The following is a 16577-nucleotide window of genomic DNA, read 5'->3' as shown; positions in this document are numbered from 1 at the left end:
AGTTGGAACTGCACTAGCAAACTCACTTTGTTCATACCTTTTTTATTGGTGGCTGAAAGAAATCTGAATCCCTGGAATTTCCATCCATACTGCTGGTCTCACTGGAGTGATCATTTTGTGCTTCTCTTAAAATAAAAACACAGTACATTAAAGGAAGTGACAGCAAGTCATTTTGTAAGAGACTGACATTTAGACTAAGGACATGTAGTTGGTTAATCTGATTCAAAATATATTGAATTCCAAATTATTTCTTTCAAAAAGGTTTGCACTTAAATGGTGGACATGTGCGTCACTCTAAAAAGGATCGGGATCTTGTCCTTAATGGGTATCTCTGTGCAAAGAAAAAAAAAGCGTATTCTATTTAAATGAAAACAAATAAGTCATATGAGCAAAAATAGAAGCATTAAAGGGAAAAATATTCCTCCTAAAGAACAGACTGAATAAGTTGACTATAGTTGGGTGAGTTTTGCAGAATTCCAGTGGTGAATCCTGCCTAGGCTGTACAGCAGCCACTACTGTAACAGACCTGTAACTGAGCCATTTAGGTTTAGCTGCCCTGGCTCTCCAGTCCCATGTCTCCTGAGTATTGGAGTACAAGAAGCCCCTACAAGCTATGCTCCATATGCAGGTGGTATAAATTGGATATGAGATCCTTGCATCCAATCTATCCATCCCTCTGTATGGCAAAAGCCAGACCAGCTTCGCTGCACTCATGGCCTTCTAGGTCTTAATTTGGGCTATAGTTTGGGCAAGGTTCTCAGTTGTCAAATATTCTCTGAGGTGACTCAGTCAAGATACACTTTTCTTTTAATAAAACATGAAAAAAATCCATGTTTGAGACACAATACAGAAGAGGAATATATATTTCCAAACTGCAATATTTTATACTACCTTATGCAAAAATAACTTTAGTTTTGGTGATTGGTGAGGTCTGATACATTGAAAGGATTTTAAAAGTCAAAACAGAATCTATGTGATCAGATTTGTTTTTCAGATCATAATATTCCACAAGCTGCAAGTTAACATTTGTAAAATGTTCAAGTTTGAGTTAGTCTCCAGTTCTGAGAGCTCCTTCCCATGTTGGAACTTACTGTTTTCTGAGCCCAGCTGCAAGGACCATGGCACTGTGATGATTAAAGCGTTTTATAATGGCAGCATTGCTACTCTCCTTGAAGGACTTTGAGGAGTTTGATGTGGACGGCACAGAGGAAACACCATAACCCTGCAGGTAAAGTAATGAATAGTTTGTTAAGGTTATTCTAAATTAAATGCTATATATGGGGCACAAATCATTTGCCTGTTTAAACTAGTGTAAATGGTGGATTCTCTGTAACTTCAAGTCCTTAAGCCATTTGAGCACTTTAGTAACGCAACCGGAGGTCAGGAGACTATTACAAGAGTGAGCAGGTGAGGTTCTGTGATCTGCAATGTGCAGGAGGTCCAACTAGATGGTCATGTTGGACCCTTCAGTCTTTAAAGTCTGAGTCAAAGAAGTGAGACCATTTCCTATTTTCCATTAGATCAGATATGTAGCAGGAATTCCGCATTTCCTGGACTTTACTGAATGAACAGCACAGCAGTGTGATCTAGAGGAATATATATAGTGTCCAGAATCCTTAGGGGTCTTAATGTTTGCTCTATTGATTACTTACACCATGGCCTCTTTCCTTCTCCACTTCAGTTTCCCCATTTGTATACTGGGGATAGTACTTCCCAACCTCAGAGGGATGTTGACAGGATTAATGTTTGTTTAGCACTTTGAATACAAACCTCTCTACTCATGCCAATTTATTTTTACACTGTTAGCTGCGAATATTACATTCATAGATGTTTAGAGAAATTCAGCATGCCAAGGACTACTAGGTTTTCAGACTCAGATCATTAATACAAAGAGGAGAAATTCACTGACTAATTAGCATTTGGGCAGTAGAAAGTTTGTATTTTAATACTGTTTGTAATCTTTTTAAAGCTAATAAGGTGATCAAGTTAAATTGTATATAGATGTTTTTAAACACTCTCTGTACTTACCTCATCTAATGATTTATCCTCCAAGGCCGTTAAATCCAGAAGAGGATTTTTCACCCCTTGAGACACCATTGTTTTTAACCCTATGAGGAGGAAAAAAAAACAAAAAACAGTGTTCTCTATCAGAGCAGTATCTGAGAACATCTGTCAACACTCAGGGTTGATAAAACATATGCCTCAAGTTATCTGGATGTCACCACCTTTATATGATTTGGTAATTTTAATCACACAATAGAGTATGGCACAGATTAATATTAGACACCAACGTGTGCAAGAAACGTATTTCTAAAAACAACAACACTATCTGCTGTCAAATTTGAACTTGTATTTAAATAACCAACATCTAAGATATCTGGTACATTTTGCATTATATAGGTGTGTGGTGACTTGCGAACTGAACACTACAGGTATCAAAAAAAAGAAGGCTTTGTCTTTTAGTATATAGGTATCTCTAAAAACAATGAATTTTTTTAATCCTTTGATATGTTCCATGGTTGGGGAAAAAGGTAGTGTGAGAAGCTTTTGCATGTGTCCAAGTGCTATTATGTTCAATAGCTTTCTGCGCTTTAGTACATGTCATTAAAAAGTCAGGTTTTGGTCTGTGTTTTTTAAAATTATTGCAGGAATTATTCTAACTAGTTCCAGATACTTCCTATGAACTTCCACCTACAATTCTGAATATTTTTTAGTAATTCAACAGTGGTACTGCATTCAATATTGGTTATTATATTTAATCTTTAAGTAGATATGACTTCCAGTTCCTTGTTCTAACTACTACTGACTATTTGTGTTCTGTTTCCAGTACTGCCACTGTCTTGCTGTGTGGTCTTTGGTAAAACACTTAACTAACTTTACCCATCTCATGATACTGTATGGCTTTTGTTTGTTTTTGCTTTGGAGTTGTCAGATGAAGGACATTAGAATGCAAAGCATTCATTTGTATATTAAAGAGTCTAGTCTTCTCTCCATACATGTGTGTATAACTCCCAGATTATACACAAGCATCAAAGGAAGAAGACATTTTCAGAATATAACTGAGGGTTTTTCACCTTGAGGTCATTGTTTCAAACTAGAAATGTTAAATTGCGAGTAACTGACTAATCAAATAGTTGATGCATTTTGCATCAACTATTTGATTAACTGATAGGGCACCACAGCCTTTGGCGAAAGTGCTGTGTGGAGCCTGGGGTCAACTGGGGACTCCCCCGCTGACCCCGGGCTCCATGCAGCGCTGCCACGGTGAAACACAACATGCATCCTGGGGACAACCCAGCTGGCCCCGGGGCTGCATGCAGAATTTCAAAGCAGCAGTGCCACATGGAGCCCGGGCTCTGACCCCAGGCTCCACATGGTGCTGCTGCTTGGAAGTACCCCCCTTTCTGCCTCCTGCTGATCGTCAGATAGTTGACTAGTCCTTCACATCCCTATTTCAAACATGGCCCAGAACTACGATGGTCAATAAATGTAGAAATATTCAAGTAGCCCGTAAAAGAAATCAATCTTAAATCAGTTCTCTAGAGAACTGATTTATCATAAAAGTCACATCTGTCACAAGTCTCAGCAAAGACATCACAGAATGATTAGTTATGTGAACAAAACTATGCCCTATTATCAGAGATACTGTTAAGGCCCCTTGGTTGTATATTATGAGGAAGCTTTCACTGATATTATCCATGCTGCATTCATTTTGCAAAAAGAAAAAGGAGTTGCTAGTGCTGGCATCTTTTAAAGCACTAATTTGTTTTTAAGCACTTTAGTATGGAACCTAAAAAGTCTTCTATAATCAGATACTGTAACTATAGTGGGTCAAACATTCAGTCTGATCAACACCATTCAAAGATTACATAATAGGTCTTGGCTCCTAACATCTTACAGCATTTATCAAATAATAAACAAATACCTAAGGGTATGTCTACACTACAAAGTTAATTTGAACTAACAGACGTTAGTTCGAATTAACTTTGATAGGCGCTACACTAGCGCTCCGCTAGTTCGAACTTCATTCGAACTAGCGGAGCGCTTAGTTCGAACTAGGTAAACCTCATTGTACGAGGACTAAGCCTAGTTCGAACTTACTAGTTCGAATTAAGGGGTGTGTAGCCCCTTAATTCGAACTAGTGGGAGGCTAGCGCTCCCCAGCTTTCCCTGGTGGCCACTCTGGCCAACACCAGGGAAACTCTATTGCCCCCCTCCCGGCCCCGAACTCCTTAAAGGGGCACGGACTGGCTACAATACCCATGTCAGGTGCAAGCCTGCCAGCACACAGCTAGCAGACCCTGCACCTGGCACGGCTCGAGCCAGCCACCCAATGCCCCCCAGCCCTCCCCCTCTTCCCGGGACCAGGCTGGCGGCTCCCAGGAGCTTGCCCGGGACCGCAAGAGGCGGGCACCCACCTGGTCTAGTGCAGACATCGTGGACCTCGTCCACGACCTCTGCACTAGGCACAGGAAAGTGGCCGGCTAGGGCAGGAGAGCTGCCAGCCTGGCCACCCAGGAGCAAGTGTGCATGAAAATCAAGGTGGTCCACTGAGACCCCCGACCCTGAGCTTACAATGGCCATCCTGGGTCAGACCAAAGGTCCATCTAGCCCAGTAGCCTGTCTGCCGACAGTGGCCAACCCTAGGGACCCTGGAGGGGATGGACCGAAGACAGTGACCAAGCCATTTGTCTCGTGCCATCCCTCTCCAGCCTTCCACAAACCTTGGGCAGGGACACCACTCCTACCCCCTGGCTAATAGCACTCCATGGACCCAACGTCCATGACTTGATCTCACTTCCCTTTAAACTCCGTTCCAGTTGTAGCCTTCACAGCCTCCTGCAGCAAGGAGTTCCACAGGTTAACTCTTTGCTTTGTGAAGAACAACTTTCTGTTACTACTTTGAAGCCTGCTACCCATTCCTTTCCTTTGGTGTCCTCTAGTCCTTCTATTATGGGAACTAATGAAGAACTTTTCTGTATGCACCCTCTCCACCCCACTCATGCTTTTATAGACCTCTATCCTATCCCCCCTCAGTCTCCTCTTTTCTAAACTGAAAAGTCCCAGTCTCTTTAGCCTCTCTTTATATGGGACCTCTTCCAAACCTCTGATCATTTTAGTTGCCCTCCCCTCTCCCACCTCCTTTTCCCAGTCTCCCCGAGTTTTGTTCAATAAAGAGAGATTCTATTTTTGACCACACGTTTTCTTTATTTTGTACATCAGGAAGGGGGGCTAGGGAAGGGTAAGTGGAAGGAGGTGAGGGAGGAATGGGGTACAAGCCCCCGATGGGGAGGACTGGGCTGGCTCTGTGGGCTTTTGGGGGTGAAAGCTCTCCTGCAGCCCCCCAATTGGCCCCTCTCCCCAGATGGCAGCCTGCGGCAAGTGCAGCCGGGCTGATGGCCGAGTGCTGTGATGTGCCCAGTGTGGGCACTCAGGGCACTCCAAGCCAGGACTGCTTTGCAAGCGGGGAACCCGAGAACTGTCTGTCCGGGGTGGGGGTCGGGTCCCTTTAAGCACAGCCCTCGGCTAGCCTGAGGCAGCATCTCCACGCTCTAAGTCCTCATCTGATGCCCTGCCGGCACTGCTTCCGGCCATCCTTAACCCCGGTTCAGGGTCCACTTAATGTTGACATGCTAGTTCGAATTAGCAAAACGCTAATTCGAACTAGTTTTTTAGTCTGGATCCATTAGTTCGAATTAGCTTAGTTCGAATTAACTAATTTGAACTAAGTTAGTTCGAATTAGCGCTGTAGTGTAGACATACCCTCATTTTTAAAAATAACTTATGTTGGTTTTATCTGATTAATGTGGCTGTAAAAATCCTTAGATTTTTTTTTTAAATTAATTTTGAATTTTCAGTGTAATGGTCAACCACAATGGTCTATTGCAGAGAGAGAAGGAAAAGCTTACCCTTTTCATCCATTTTGGCACATTCAGCGAAGAGGTCTTTTGAACCTGTATTCAGCCTATCTCGATGGAAGTAGTGAGACTGGAAAAACCGTGTCCAGAATTCTTTTTCTGTCATATTATGTGGAACGTTTTCTGCATATTTCACTTTTACTGCAAACAAACCAATGTGTTTATAAGATATTTTGCAATGCAAAATAATGTACTACCTATCAGTATGAGATGGCAAATGACCTAAGCTTATGCTGAATTCCGCATAAAACACACACATCTTACTAAAAACACATGGAGTTTGGATTTTAAAAAGAGATGGCAATTTATGCAACAAATATAAGCTGCATCATGCCCAACAATACTGATGACGTTTTGGAAAGAAATATCAATAGCTTATAAACTTAAAAATGTAATAGCCAGGCACATCCTGAAAACTTCAAATGCCAAAAGTCTAGCAGTTTAAGAAGAATCCTTCCAAATTGTTCCCAAGATGGACTGGTTCTTTTTCAAGCAAGAGTGACCAAACTAATTTCAGTATTAGGGTCCAATCTAGCATTTTAAAAATCAGAGAATTTACCAACAACTTCTCATTAGAAACATTTAAAATAGTTAAAATGAATCCTTCAAATAGAGCATGACACTTGGGCAAAAACATTTTCTCATGGTTTAAAAGCAAAGCAAACTCAATAATTCAAGAGTCTCAGGCTCAAGCATTAAAATATATCTCTAGAATCTATAAAAAATATTGAAATAAGGAATTAAGACTGCATAATAAGCACAGACAATGGTAGGAAGGAATGTTAAATGTATAGGGCTTCTTTATCAACAGAAACAAGCGTAGGACTAATCCTCTAGTTTTCTAATGATAAAACTTACTAAAATCAACTTAGACAGCTTAGTATCGCATATGTATTGATTTTTCTACCTACCTGCAGGATATGTCCTGAATATGGATTCAATAATATCTGAAGTTAAGTTATACCTCAGACCATTGCAGCCATCTGTTTGAGGCCGAACATCAGCCTATGGGAACAACAACATAAGAAGACTGTTATTGAAGCGCGTAAAACCTTATTACGGGACAAGTTAAAACTGAAGTGTGAACCCATACTTAAGGTAGCAGAGCAGATAGATGATTCAGGGTTGTTTTTGAAGTGAGCTTTGATTGTCTTTTAAAAACACTAATTTACTTACTTACAGCAAAATGTTTTTTCTACTACAAAAGTATCTTTTCAGGTTGGAAGAATGATTTATCAATAAATATTAAAAGTACTGAAAACATAGATTTCTTGGCTAAGACAAGAATAAGGGAAGGGTGAATGATAGATAGCCTGTGAGTATCGATAGGGTAGCAAAAGGACAGAGGAACTATTATACAAGTACTAAGAGAATGAAATTGAAGGGGAAAATGTAGGCTGGTTATTAGGAAAACCTTTATATTCCACTATTCTTCTCCACTGAGATGTGGAATAGGAAATAGGAAGTTTCTTCCATTCTGATGGCATTTAAATAGATGACACAAAACTTTTTAGGGTGTATAGACAGAGACAAATCCTACACTGACAAGGAGATTGACTGAATGGCTTATCTTTCCATAGTCTCAGAAGTTAACAGATACTCTTGTTTCGAAGTATGAAATTTTACTTAAATGTAATTCAGATAAGGGCCTTTTTTTAAAAATTGCATTAGGTAGAAAAAGATTTCAAAGCAATTGTATTGGAGGTAAAATTTAAATTCATTCACAGAAAATCCAGCCAACATATGAAGGGTTCCTAAAATGGTTTCAAACATACCAGAAAAGCTGCAGAGATGCCCACATCCTGCTTATTAGGCGCTGTAGAACTATCCACAGTATTCATGCTTAAACGGTTGGCCCAGAATTCTTCAGCACTAATTACTTGGCTCACAACGAGGTCTTTATAAAGCTGAAACAAAACAGGATCTTCTTGCAGCATTCTAGTAAAAGAATGTATTGAATAAAATTGAAACATTCCACACTAATTCACCGGGGTTTCCATGTCAATAAGCCCTATGAGTTCATGAAGGGAACAGATCACAGGGAGGTAAGAAACACACAGCATTGACAAAGAAAAGTTATACAGCCTCTCCCCGACTTAAGAACCGGTTACGGACCAAGCAATTGGTCCGTAACGCCGTTTGTTTGTAAGTTGGACCCCACAGAGTTACACGCAACCATGCTGTTCGTAAGCGCGGATCACGTTCGTATCTCGGGGTCTGCCATTTACGACAGCTTCGGTCATAAATGCGAATGGTCGTAAGTCGACCGTTCGCAACTCGGGGACCGGCTTTAGTTAATTGTGAGATATTGAGACCAATATTACTATTCATCTTGGCCAAAGGGGAGAAACTAAGGGTTTTTCTGTACAGGGGACAATTTGGAAAGTAAAGACAAATCAACTTATGGTATAACATTAACAAGCATTAGTTTAAAATACATTAAACCCCTCTGTGTGGTTACTCATTTAAAATTAAAATGGCCTTTGGCTTGATCCTCACTTAAACCCAGGTTTAATGTGCTTTAATATATACACCTTTAGTTAATTTCACACCTTTCGTTCATTTCTCTTAACTTTCCTGAGTGTCTTTATGTAGACAAGCCCTAAACAGAAATAAAGCTGCTGGATGAGGAATAATTTTAGTGGGGGAAAAATGATGATCCCTAGAAAGAAGTTAATATGAAATAATGAGTTGTCCTGTGACATCTTAGAGATTAACAGATTTATTGGGGCATAAGCTTTTATGACTAAAACTCGCTTCATCAGATGAGTTGAAGAAGCAATTACAGAGGCAGGTGTGTGTATGTATCTATAAAAAGTACAACAAAAGAAAGACATTATTTGTCAAGTATAGGACTGGTGTTAATGAGGCTAATCAAGTCAGGGTGGATGTGGCTCATTCACAGCAGTTGATGGGGAGATGTGAATATCAAGAAAAGGGAAATTGCCTTCGTAGTGCATTAACCAGTTTAAATCTTTCTTCAGTCCCTAATTTAATTGTATTGAATTTGCAAATGAATTGCAGTTCAGCTATTTTCCTTTGTAATTGGGCTTTGAAGACTTTTTAATAGAAGGATGGCTATTTTAAAATCCATTACTGAGTGTCCAAGGAGATTAAAGTGTTCTACAAGTTTATGTATACCTTTCTTGATGCTTGATTTGTGTCCATGTAACCTTTAGCACAGAGACTATTCAGTTTGGCGAATATAGTAGAGTGGCATTGCTTGCATTTATCACATTAGTGGACGTGCAGATGGATGAGCCAGCAATGGGATTTGTTGCAGGAATAGGTTCCTGGGTAAGTGTATCTGGTGTGTGGCTGCTGGTGAGTATTTGCTTCAGGATGGGGGCTGTCCGAAGGTGAAGACTGGCCTGACTAAGGTCTGTAACAATGAGGGATTGTTTTCCAGGATAGGTATAGTTTGTCAATGGTGATCCTCAAAGGATTTTAGCTGGTGGCTGTAGGTGATAACCAGTAGAGGTCTGTTTTCCTCATTGGGCCTAACCACGAAGTGAGTGACTTTTGGGTACTTGTGTGGCTCTGTCAATCTGTTTCTTCACTTCCCCAGGTGGACATTTAAGTTTTAAGAATGCTTGATAAAGATCTTATAGGTGTCTGTGTCTGAGAGATTTAAGAAGATATGGTTGTATCTTAGGGCTTGGCAGTAGACAAGGGATCGTGTGATATATACTGGCTGGAAGCTAGAGAAACGTAGGTAAGACTAACGGTCAGTAGGTTTCTGGTACAGTGTGGTGTTTGTGACCATCATTTATTTGTACTGTAGTGTCCAGGAAGTGGATCTCTTATGTGGACTGGTCGAGGCTGAGGTTAATAGGGGGGTGGAAATTGTTAAAATCCCAGTGGAACTCAAGAATCTCTTTCCTGTGGGTCCACATGATGATGTCATCAATGTAGAGCAAGTAGAGGAAGGGTGCTGGGGGATGGGAGCTAAGGAAATGTTCTAGGTCAGCCATAAAAATGTTGGCATACTATGGGGCCATGTGGATTCCCACAGCAGTGGCACTGACTTGAAGGCATAAATCGTCCCCAAATTGGAAATAGTTGTGGGTGACGACAAAATCACATAGCCCAGCCATCAGGTGTGCCGTAGCATCTAGAGGATAGTGTAATTTGAAAGCTGTTGTCAGTATATAGTCACTCTTGAGGGCCATGTGACTGAGATTGGAGTCAGTCTTTTGGACAGCACTGCCCAGTGGGGATGCACATGTTCCTTCAGTATTCTCATCTACCTGTTCCAAGCTCAAAAAGGGCAGAGCATGCCCAACTGCCACTGCGTCCGTGACTATCACAGAATCCAGAAGTTCTAGGACTCCACAGTAGCATGGAAGAAGGATGGGTCATGGAATATACATGAAAAACAAATTTCAAATAACTTTTTTTTATTTCAAGTGGTGGTCATTACTCTTGGGGATTTTTAAGCAGTGACCTGATGCAATTAGATGAGTGCTTAGAGTTTACTTAAATTGCAGCACAGAATCAGACCTCAATATTTCTATCAGGGAATAAGATTGCTAGGGTATGGCTGAAGCACACAACCACTTTTCAGGGGGTCTGAAATAGGCATGCTTTGCTAGGAAGCTCCTGTGTATCTAAACTAGCTAATTTGTAGCAAATTTTAATACCGGCTGAAATATACATGGATAGCCTCTGGGCTATTCTGCTTGACCTTTCATTCTCTCAGCAAATGCTGTAAATTGATTCAGAGAGGTATTGAAGGATTTGCAAATAAATGGATAGAGCAGGGGTGGGGAGCCTTTTTTGGGGGTCAAGGGTCACTGACCCACAGAAAAATCAGCCAGGCGCTACATACAATTGAGGAAAGAAGAAGAAGAAGAAAAAAGTATTCCCAGCTGAGAAACATTCACCTCAACCTCCACCCCAAAGGCAGGGGAGTGCGAGTAATCCAAGGAAACCACTGGCCAGAGGCTGTAGGTTCCCCACCCGATTTAAGGTTTGCAGCCTCCTCTCCCCTCGATTAATGTGTGACTTAGGGAAGAATATTGGTAAGTGAATCATTTGGGCAAGAAACTGGGATGGCAGATAATACCTTATCTCTAACAAATACGGTATATGAAGGTCCTGTCATAAGAGCCTACGTTGCCCCAACTCTAAATAGCTGGTGTAATTGCTATGAAAAAGGATGTTTTCATAGTTAAGTCACACAGTGGCTAAGGATTCAAATGGGAAGAAGGGAAAGAGCATTAAGTATGCCACAACCATATTAAGGTCCCATGAACTGAGGGGTTTCCTTACTGGTGAAAAAACATAAAAGGCATTTGAGGAATGTTACCATAATGGGGTAGGAAGAAACTTTAGTTTTTCAACAGGGCCAGGTAAGGTATGATAAGGAGAAGGGGCTGAAGGTGCACTGTAAGGGTACATCTACACAGCAACATAATTTCAAAATAACTAGTGTTACTTCAAAATAACTTAGTCCACAACTACACAGCAGGCAGTTATTTTGACAATGTCAAAATACTGTCAAGCTGGAGGACTTTTCTGACTGCTGCAACCCTCGCTATATGAGGAGTAAGGGAAGTCAGAGGAAGAGTGCTCTACTTCAAAATAAGCTATGCAATTGAAGCTCAATTTGCATAGCTTATTTCGAGTTAAGCCCTGCTGTGTAGCTGCACCCTTACAGAACTAATTTATACTGTTCATAACAAATCCTGAATATTTTGTATTTAGCAGTATAAATTTGCTCTACTTTGGATTAAAACATTTTCCTGCAATATCCAGAATGATTTCACTGTCTGACATCCACTCAGTCAAGCAGTGAGATGGAGACAGGCAGGATTTGGATGCAAGTTGTTCGTGATGTCTTGCAATATTAAGTGAGATAGAAGTGGGTGTTCAGTGAGTGAACGGATAATAGCATCAGCTCCAGGTAGCCAAAGCTCAGCCAAGAAGGAGCTATTATAAATGTGGCAGCATCCTATCGGCTCTTCCTTAGCACCCTGGGAAGCAGGGATTGGCTGATAAGCATACATCATCCCTAGGGATCAGTGAACGAGGAAGGTGTTCTGGAGCAGAACCTGACACACTTCTTGCTCTTGTCTGTTGTGAATAGTCTATTGAAGGATAATCCCCCTCCTAGAAAAGGCAGCAAAAACCAGAATCCTTGATCATCCACTGGTGGTGTGATGAAAAATGTCTGATATAGCAGACCAGCTGAGCATTGTGTAGACCTAGAAGACAGTTAATGCTAAATGCACCAAAATTCCATAGCCAAACCATATCCTTCTGCCACAAAATGGAGATGAATAGGCTGCTTCCTGCCTATTTACATAAAAAGTGGTCATTGTGTTGTATTTCATAACTTGACTCATCAGTCCTTGAGTCAACAGCAGGAATGTGGCACAGAAGAAGATTCCCAATTTTGTGTGTATAAAGAATGGGACAAGAAATAAGAACGTTCATCTAGTAGATTGCCCTGCACAACTTTCAACCAATCCACTGAAATAATTATTTAGATTAGGGATATAAAATCCTGTTTAAATATTAAGTTTAAACGGTTAACCGCTCCAGCTCAACCTCTGCCGGTGATGCACCAGAGCATTAACATTAACATCCCTAATTTAGATGTAGATGGAGAATTGGGATGAAGTCATGGCCAAGGCAAAAGATCTTTTTTTGAAAATGCCTCTCCTCTTTTGAAAGCTTTGAGACTCCCTAGTGAAAAAAAGTACCAGATTATGATCTGTGTTTGGCATAAGTGTGAAGTCTTTCTTATTTTGTGTGTGTGTGTGTGTGGGGGGGGGGGGGATTGTCTGTCCCATCTGATCAGAGGCTGGGTACAATGCGCAGTCTAACAAACAAAAAGTAGAATGTACCTATGTACATCTATGTGCCATAATTATCTTAACCTGAGGGGACTGGAATAACATGATCAGGTGACAGTTAAGTTGAACAACTGGGCCTCATAAAAAAGGCTTGAGAAAGAACAACTGGAGAGGAGGCTATGCCAGAGGTCACAGACAGCAAGAAAATCCTGCAGGGATAAGGAACCACAGGGAGCAAGTTAAGATCCTGTGGGAGGCCCTACGTTATAAGTCTGCAAGAAGCAGGGAGATCCTTGGATGAGAGAGAGTGAGGTATGGGTAGAGGGAAATCTGCTATGAAAATGACTCCAGGAAAAGCAGTCTAAGAATCAGTGCTGTATTACAGCCACAGAAAAGATTTAAAGGAGGGGTCAATCACACAATGCCTGTGACTAATTAATGGTTAATTTTTTTAACTGCATTAATTGCATACATCTGGGTAGGGAAGGAGACATTAGTTGTGGAGGGACCTACTATGTCCAGTCAGGCACAGTAACCAAATTTGCTTCTGGATGGCAGGAAGAGGCAAAGAAAAGAAGTGTCTTCCATCCCAGCTTTGACAGAGTGATAGGGATCCTGATCCTACCATGCTCCACTGCTCCCAGATAGCTCCTCACTCTGGGGACCAGACTCCCCCAACACCTGACCAGTCCCTTGTTCTAGGGACCAACCCTCTCCAGGCCCCATTATCTCCAATCAGACCTTCACTTCAGGAGGTATTCCATTGAGAACAGGGGACCTGTAAACTCAGCCTCCCTGCACCATCCTCTATAGGAGCAGTTCCCAACCACCGGTCCGCGGACCAGTGGTGGGCCACAAACCCCTGCCTGCTGGGTCGTGGTACATTGCCCAGCCACATCCGCCATGGTTAGGGGCTGCTCCTATCAGGCTCGACCATTCCTGCCCATAGTGCACCAGAGTCAGGCCAGCCTCAGCTGGTATAGAAACACTATAAGCACTCTTGAGCTACAGCTAAAGAGCTGTTCATAAGGCACAAGAAGCATTATTATTAGAAAGGAGGAAATGACTGAAGATTCTTTTTGAAGACCTTCTCTCTCTCCCCTCCCACTTTACCTGTTCTTTTCCTCAAGTTCTTTATTTGCTTTCCTCTTGAATTTGGGTAACAGCTGCTGAAGAAGGTCCTTCACTGCATCTCGCTCTTTCACTGCAGTGCTTTCATTGGAGAAGTGGAAGTTGGTTGTGTCCCCTGCATGCAGTACCAGCTGTAACTGAATTTTAGCCTTTCCTTCAGGACTGATTTTCTGGCCTAGAATATATAAAGAACAGAAATTAGTGCTATAAAGTACCTTTATGTAATAAACTTTCTTCCCTGAGCAATAATTTATAGGCTGTTGTATGCATCACTCCATTAAATCTAAATATCGCACATTGATAGCATTTCTTCCAGGGCTGGAAGAAAAGCATTCACCCATGTCAGTGCTCATCAATGTAAATGTTGCTGAGAAAGAAAGGGGAGAGAAAATTACTTCATTTACTCAGTGTCTGCAAGAACACCTATCTGTTCCTCCAATCTTCTAAAATACAGTATGTAAATGCTATGATAGGCTCAATAGCTGGGGAAGATAAGACCATCACAAAAACTATGTATAAAATAGACGAACAGACTTTCTAAATTGTTATTAAACATATCTGTTAGAGCAGTGCATTTTAAAGTTTTGACTACAATACATCACACACACACACACACACACACACACACACCCCTTTTAAAAAAATGTTGTAATTATCCTATATACATTTAGATAGCATATGCTGTAGACAGAAAAAGATGTATGCAATTTGCAAGGATGTGTGATTTTTGGTATTAAGTATTGACAGATAGCACTAACCTGAAACAGCCAGCACTATGGAAACTCAGTTTTGACTTATAGCACACTACTATTTCAGTTGTGGGCGTTTACTGAACAAGAGTCAAGCCAAACTGTGAAGTAATTTTGGAGGACACAGATGATATGAGTGAATTTATTTTCAATTATGACCCCAATGTACATCAGATTTTTAAATCTAGATTTCCAAAAATGAGAGGCTAGTATAATAAGCTCTCACACCACATAAGCCTATTAAACTTTAATCAATTTATATCTAATTGTGAGCTGGGTTCTATAGAATACACTGTGCCAGAATTAGATGTATAGGCAGTCCCCGGGTTACGTACAAGATAGGGACTGTAGGTTTGTTCTTAAGTTGAATCTGTATGTAAGTCGGAACTGGCATCCAGATTCAGCCGCTGCTGAAATTGACCAGCGGCTGACTACAGGAAGCCTGAGGCAGAATTGCTCTGCCCCGGGCTTCCTGGAATCAGCTGCTGATCGGTTTCAACAGGCTGAATCTGGGCGCTAGTTCTTACATACAGATTCAACTTAAGAACCCCAGGCGTCCCCAAGTCAGCTGCTGCTGAAACTGATCAGCGGCTGATTCCAGGAAGCCCGGGGCAGAGCAACTCTGCCTCGGGCTTCCTGTAGTCAGCGCTGGTCAGTTTCAGCAGCAGCTGACTTGGGGACGCCTGGGGCAGAACAGCTTGGGTGCTGCTGGGTTGCTCCAGTAGCGCCCAGAGCGGCGCTACGGGACCAACCGGCAGCGCCCCAGCTGCTGTACCACAGGCGTCCGGAGCAAAGCTGCCGAGCACGCGGGCAGCGGACAGCCCAGATGCGCCGCGGCTGTCCCGCTGTCGGTGTCCTCAGAGGCTTTGCTTCCCGTCTCCCTGGTCTGCTGGTCTCCAGCAGACCAGGGAGATGGGCAGCAAACCCCGTTCGTAACTGCGGATCCGACATAAGTCGGATCCGCGTAACTCGGGGACTGCCCGTACATCCTAATTATCAGAAAATGGGTTAGAAAGTTACCTCTTATACCTATTAAATTTTGCATTCTCCAAACCAAGACATATGGACTAGCTGATTTTCCTTTAGACAACAACACATAATTCAGCTTCCGAAGTAATGTAGAGATTGATGACAAATTGGGAAAATGAAAAAAATATTTAAGAAATTTAGGGTCTGTATTAAAAACGCACCTGAAAAAACTTTTGAATTGTAGAGCGTCTTCTATGTCTATAATTTACTCCTGGTTCCATTCATGCTTACCAGAAAGAATTAATGTAATGAAATACCCAATTTGGCCAAATACATGTGAAATAAGGTTTGAGTCTTATTTAAAGCAGTTACTGAGAATTTGCATACAAGATCAATAGATATAATAGAAAGTTTTCACTTACATTTTATATCTGCATACAAATGGCTGACTGTAAATCGGTCTTTGCCTTCAGGTGCCCAGGCTATCCTTTCAGCCATAAGGTAGAGAGCCCCATCCTGTTTCTTTTGACGCACTTTCTTTACTATCAGTAACACTTCCTCAGATGATGTTGCCATGACGACTATAAAGTGCTATTAAAAGTATATGATACAGTTAGTTATTTAATTCAATAGTAATTAATCTTTCTACTGACAGATTTTTCCAGTATTCCAACTTGTTACAAGAGGTCAAAACTTGTATTTGCACTTTAATACTTACATTCTGTAAACTAACAGCAGCATACAGTTCAAGCCTTATCAGAGAAACATTTCATACATATAGTTAAACTTTTTTCACATTAAATAAAATGTAGTCACATACAGCCATATAATACTTAGATTTCTTTTCCAATCCTCCTTGTTCTCCAGCTGTACCTACATTTCAACTAATTCCTACATTGTCTATTTCTCTTTGTAGATTTCTTTACTGGTTTGTCACATTGTGAAGTCAGTTTACCTCAGAGAGCACGTACACTACAAATCTCACGGGGCATTTCACAGTGCTTTCT

General features: G+C 41.3%; 1 protein-coding gene across 1 annotated transcript in view; it reads right to left on the bottom strand.

The window, feature by feature from the left end:
- The window catches only part of GTF2H1 (general transcription factor IIH subunit 1), a 37687-nt gene that overhangs the window by 14392 nt on the left and 6718 nt on the right, over window positions 1-16577 (bottom strand). The window contains exons 2-9 of the mRNA XM_075928109.2: window positions 15993-16161; window positions 13835-14027; window positions 7694-7856; window positions 6830-6923; window positions 5910-6059; window positions 2029-2108; window positions 1092-1222; window positions 38-125 (exon numbers count right to left, since the gene is read on the bottom strand). Coding sequence (XP_075784224.2) covers window positions 38-125; window positions 1092-1222; window positions 2029-2108; window positions 5910-6059; window positions 6830-6923; window positions 7694-7856; window positions 13835-14027; window positions 15993-16146 — 1053 coding nt within the window. The 5' untranslated portion in view covers window positions 16147-16161. The remainder of the gene's footprint in view (window positions 1-37; window positions 126-1091; window positions 1223-2028; window positions 2109-5909; window positions 6060-6829; window positions 6924-7693; window positions 7857-13834; window positions 14028-15992; window positions 16162-16577) is intronic.

The sequence above is a fragment of the Pelodiscus sinensis genome, chromosome 5 (assembly GCF_052426305.1).
Source record: "Pelodiscus sinensis isolate ZL-2025 chromosome 5, ASM5242630v1, whole genome shotgun sequence".
In the NCBI taxonomy this organism is placed as follows: Eukaryota; Metazoa; Chordata; order Testudines; family Trionychidae; genus Pelodiscus; species Pelodiscus sinensis.
The sequence above is the reverse complement of the archived record's forward strand: the minus strand, read 5'-3'. Positions and strand labels throughout refer to the sequence as shown.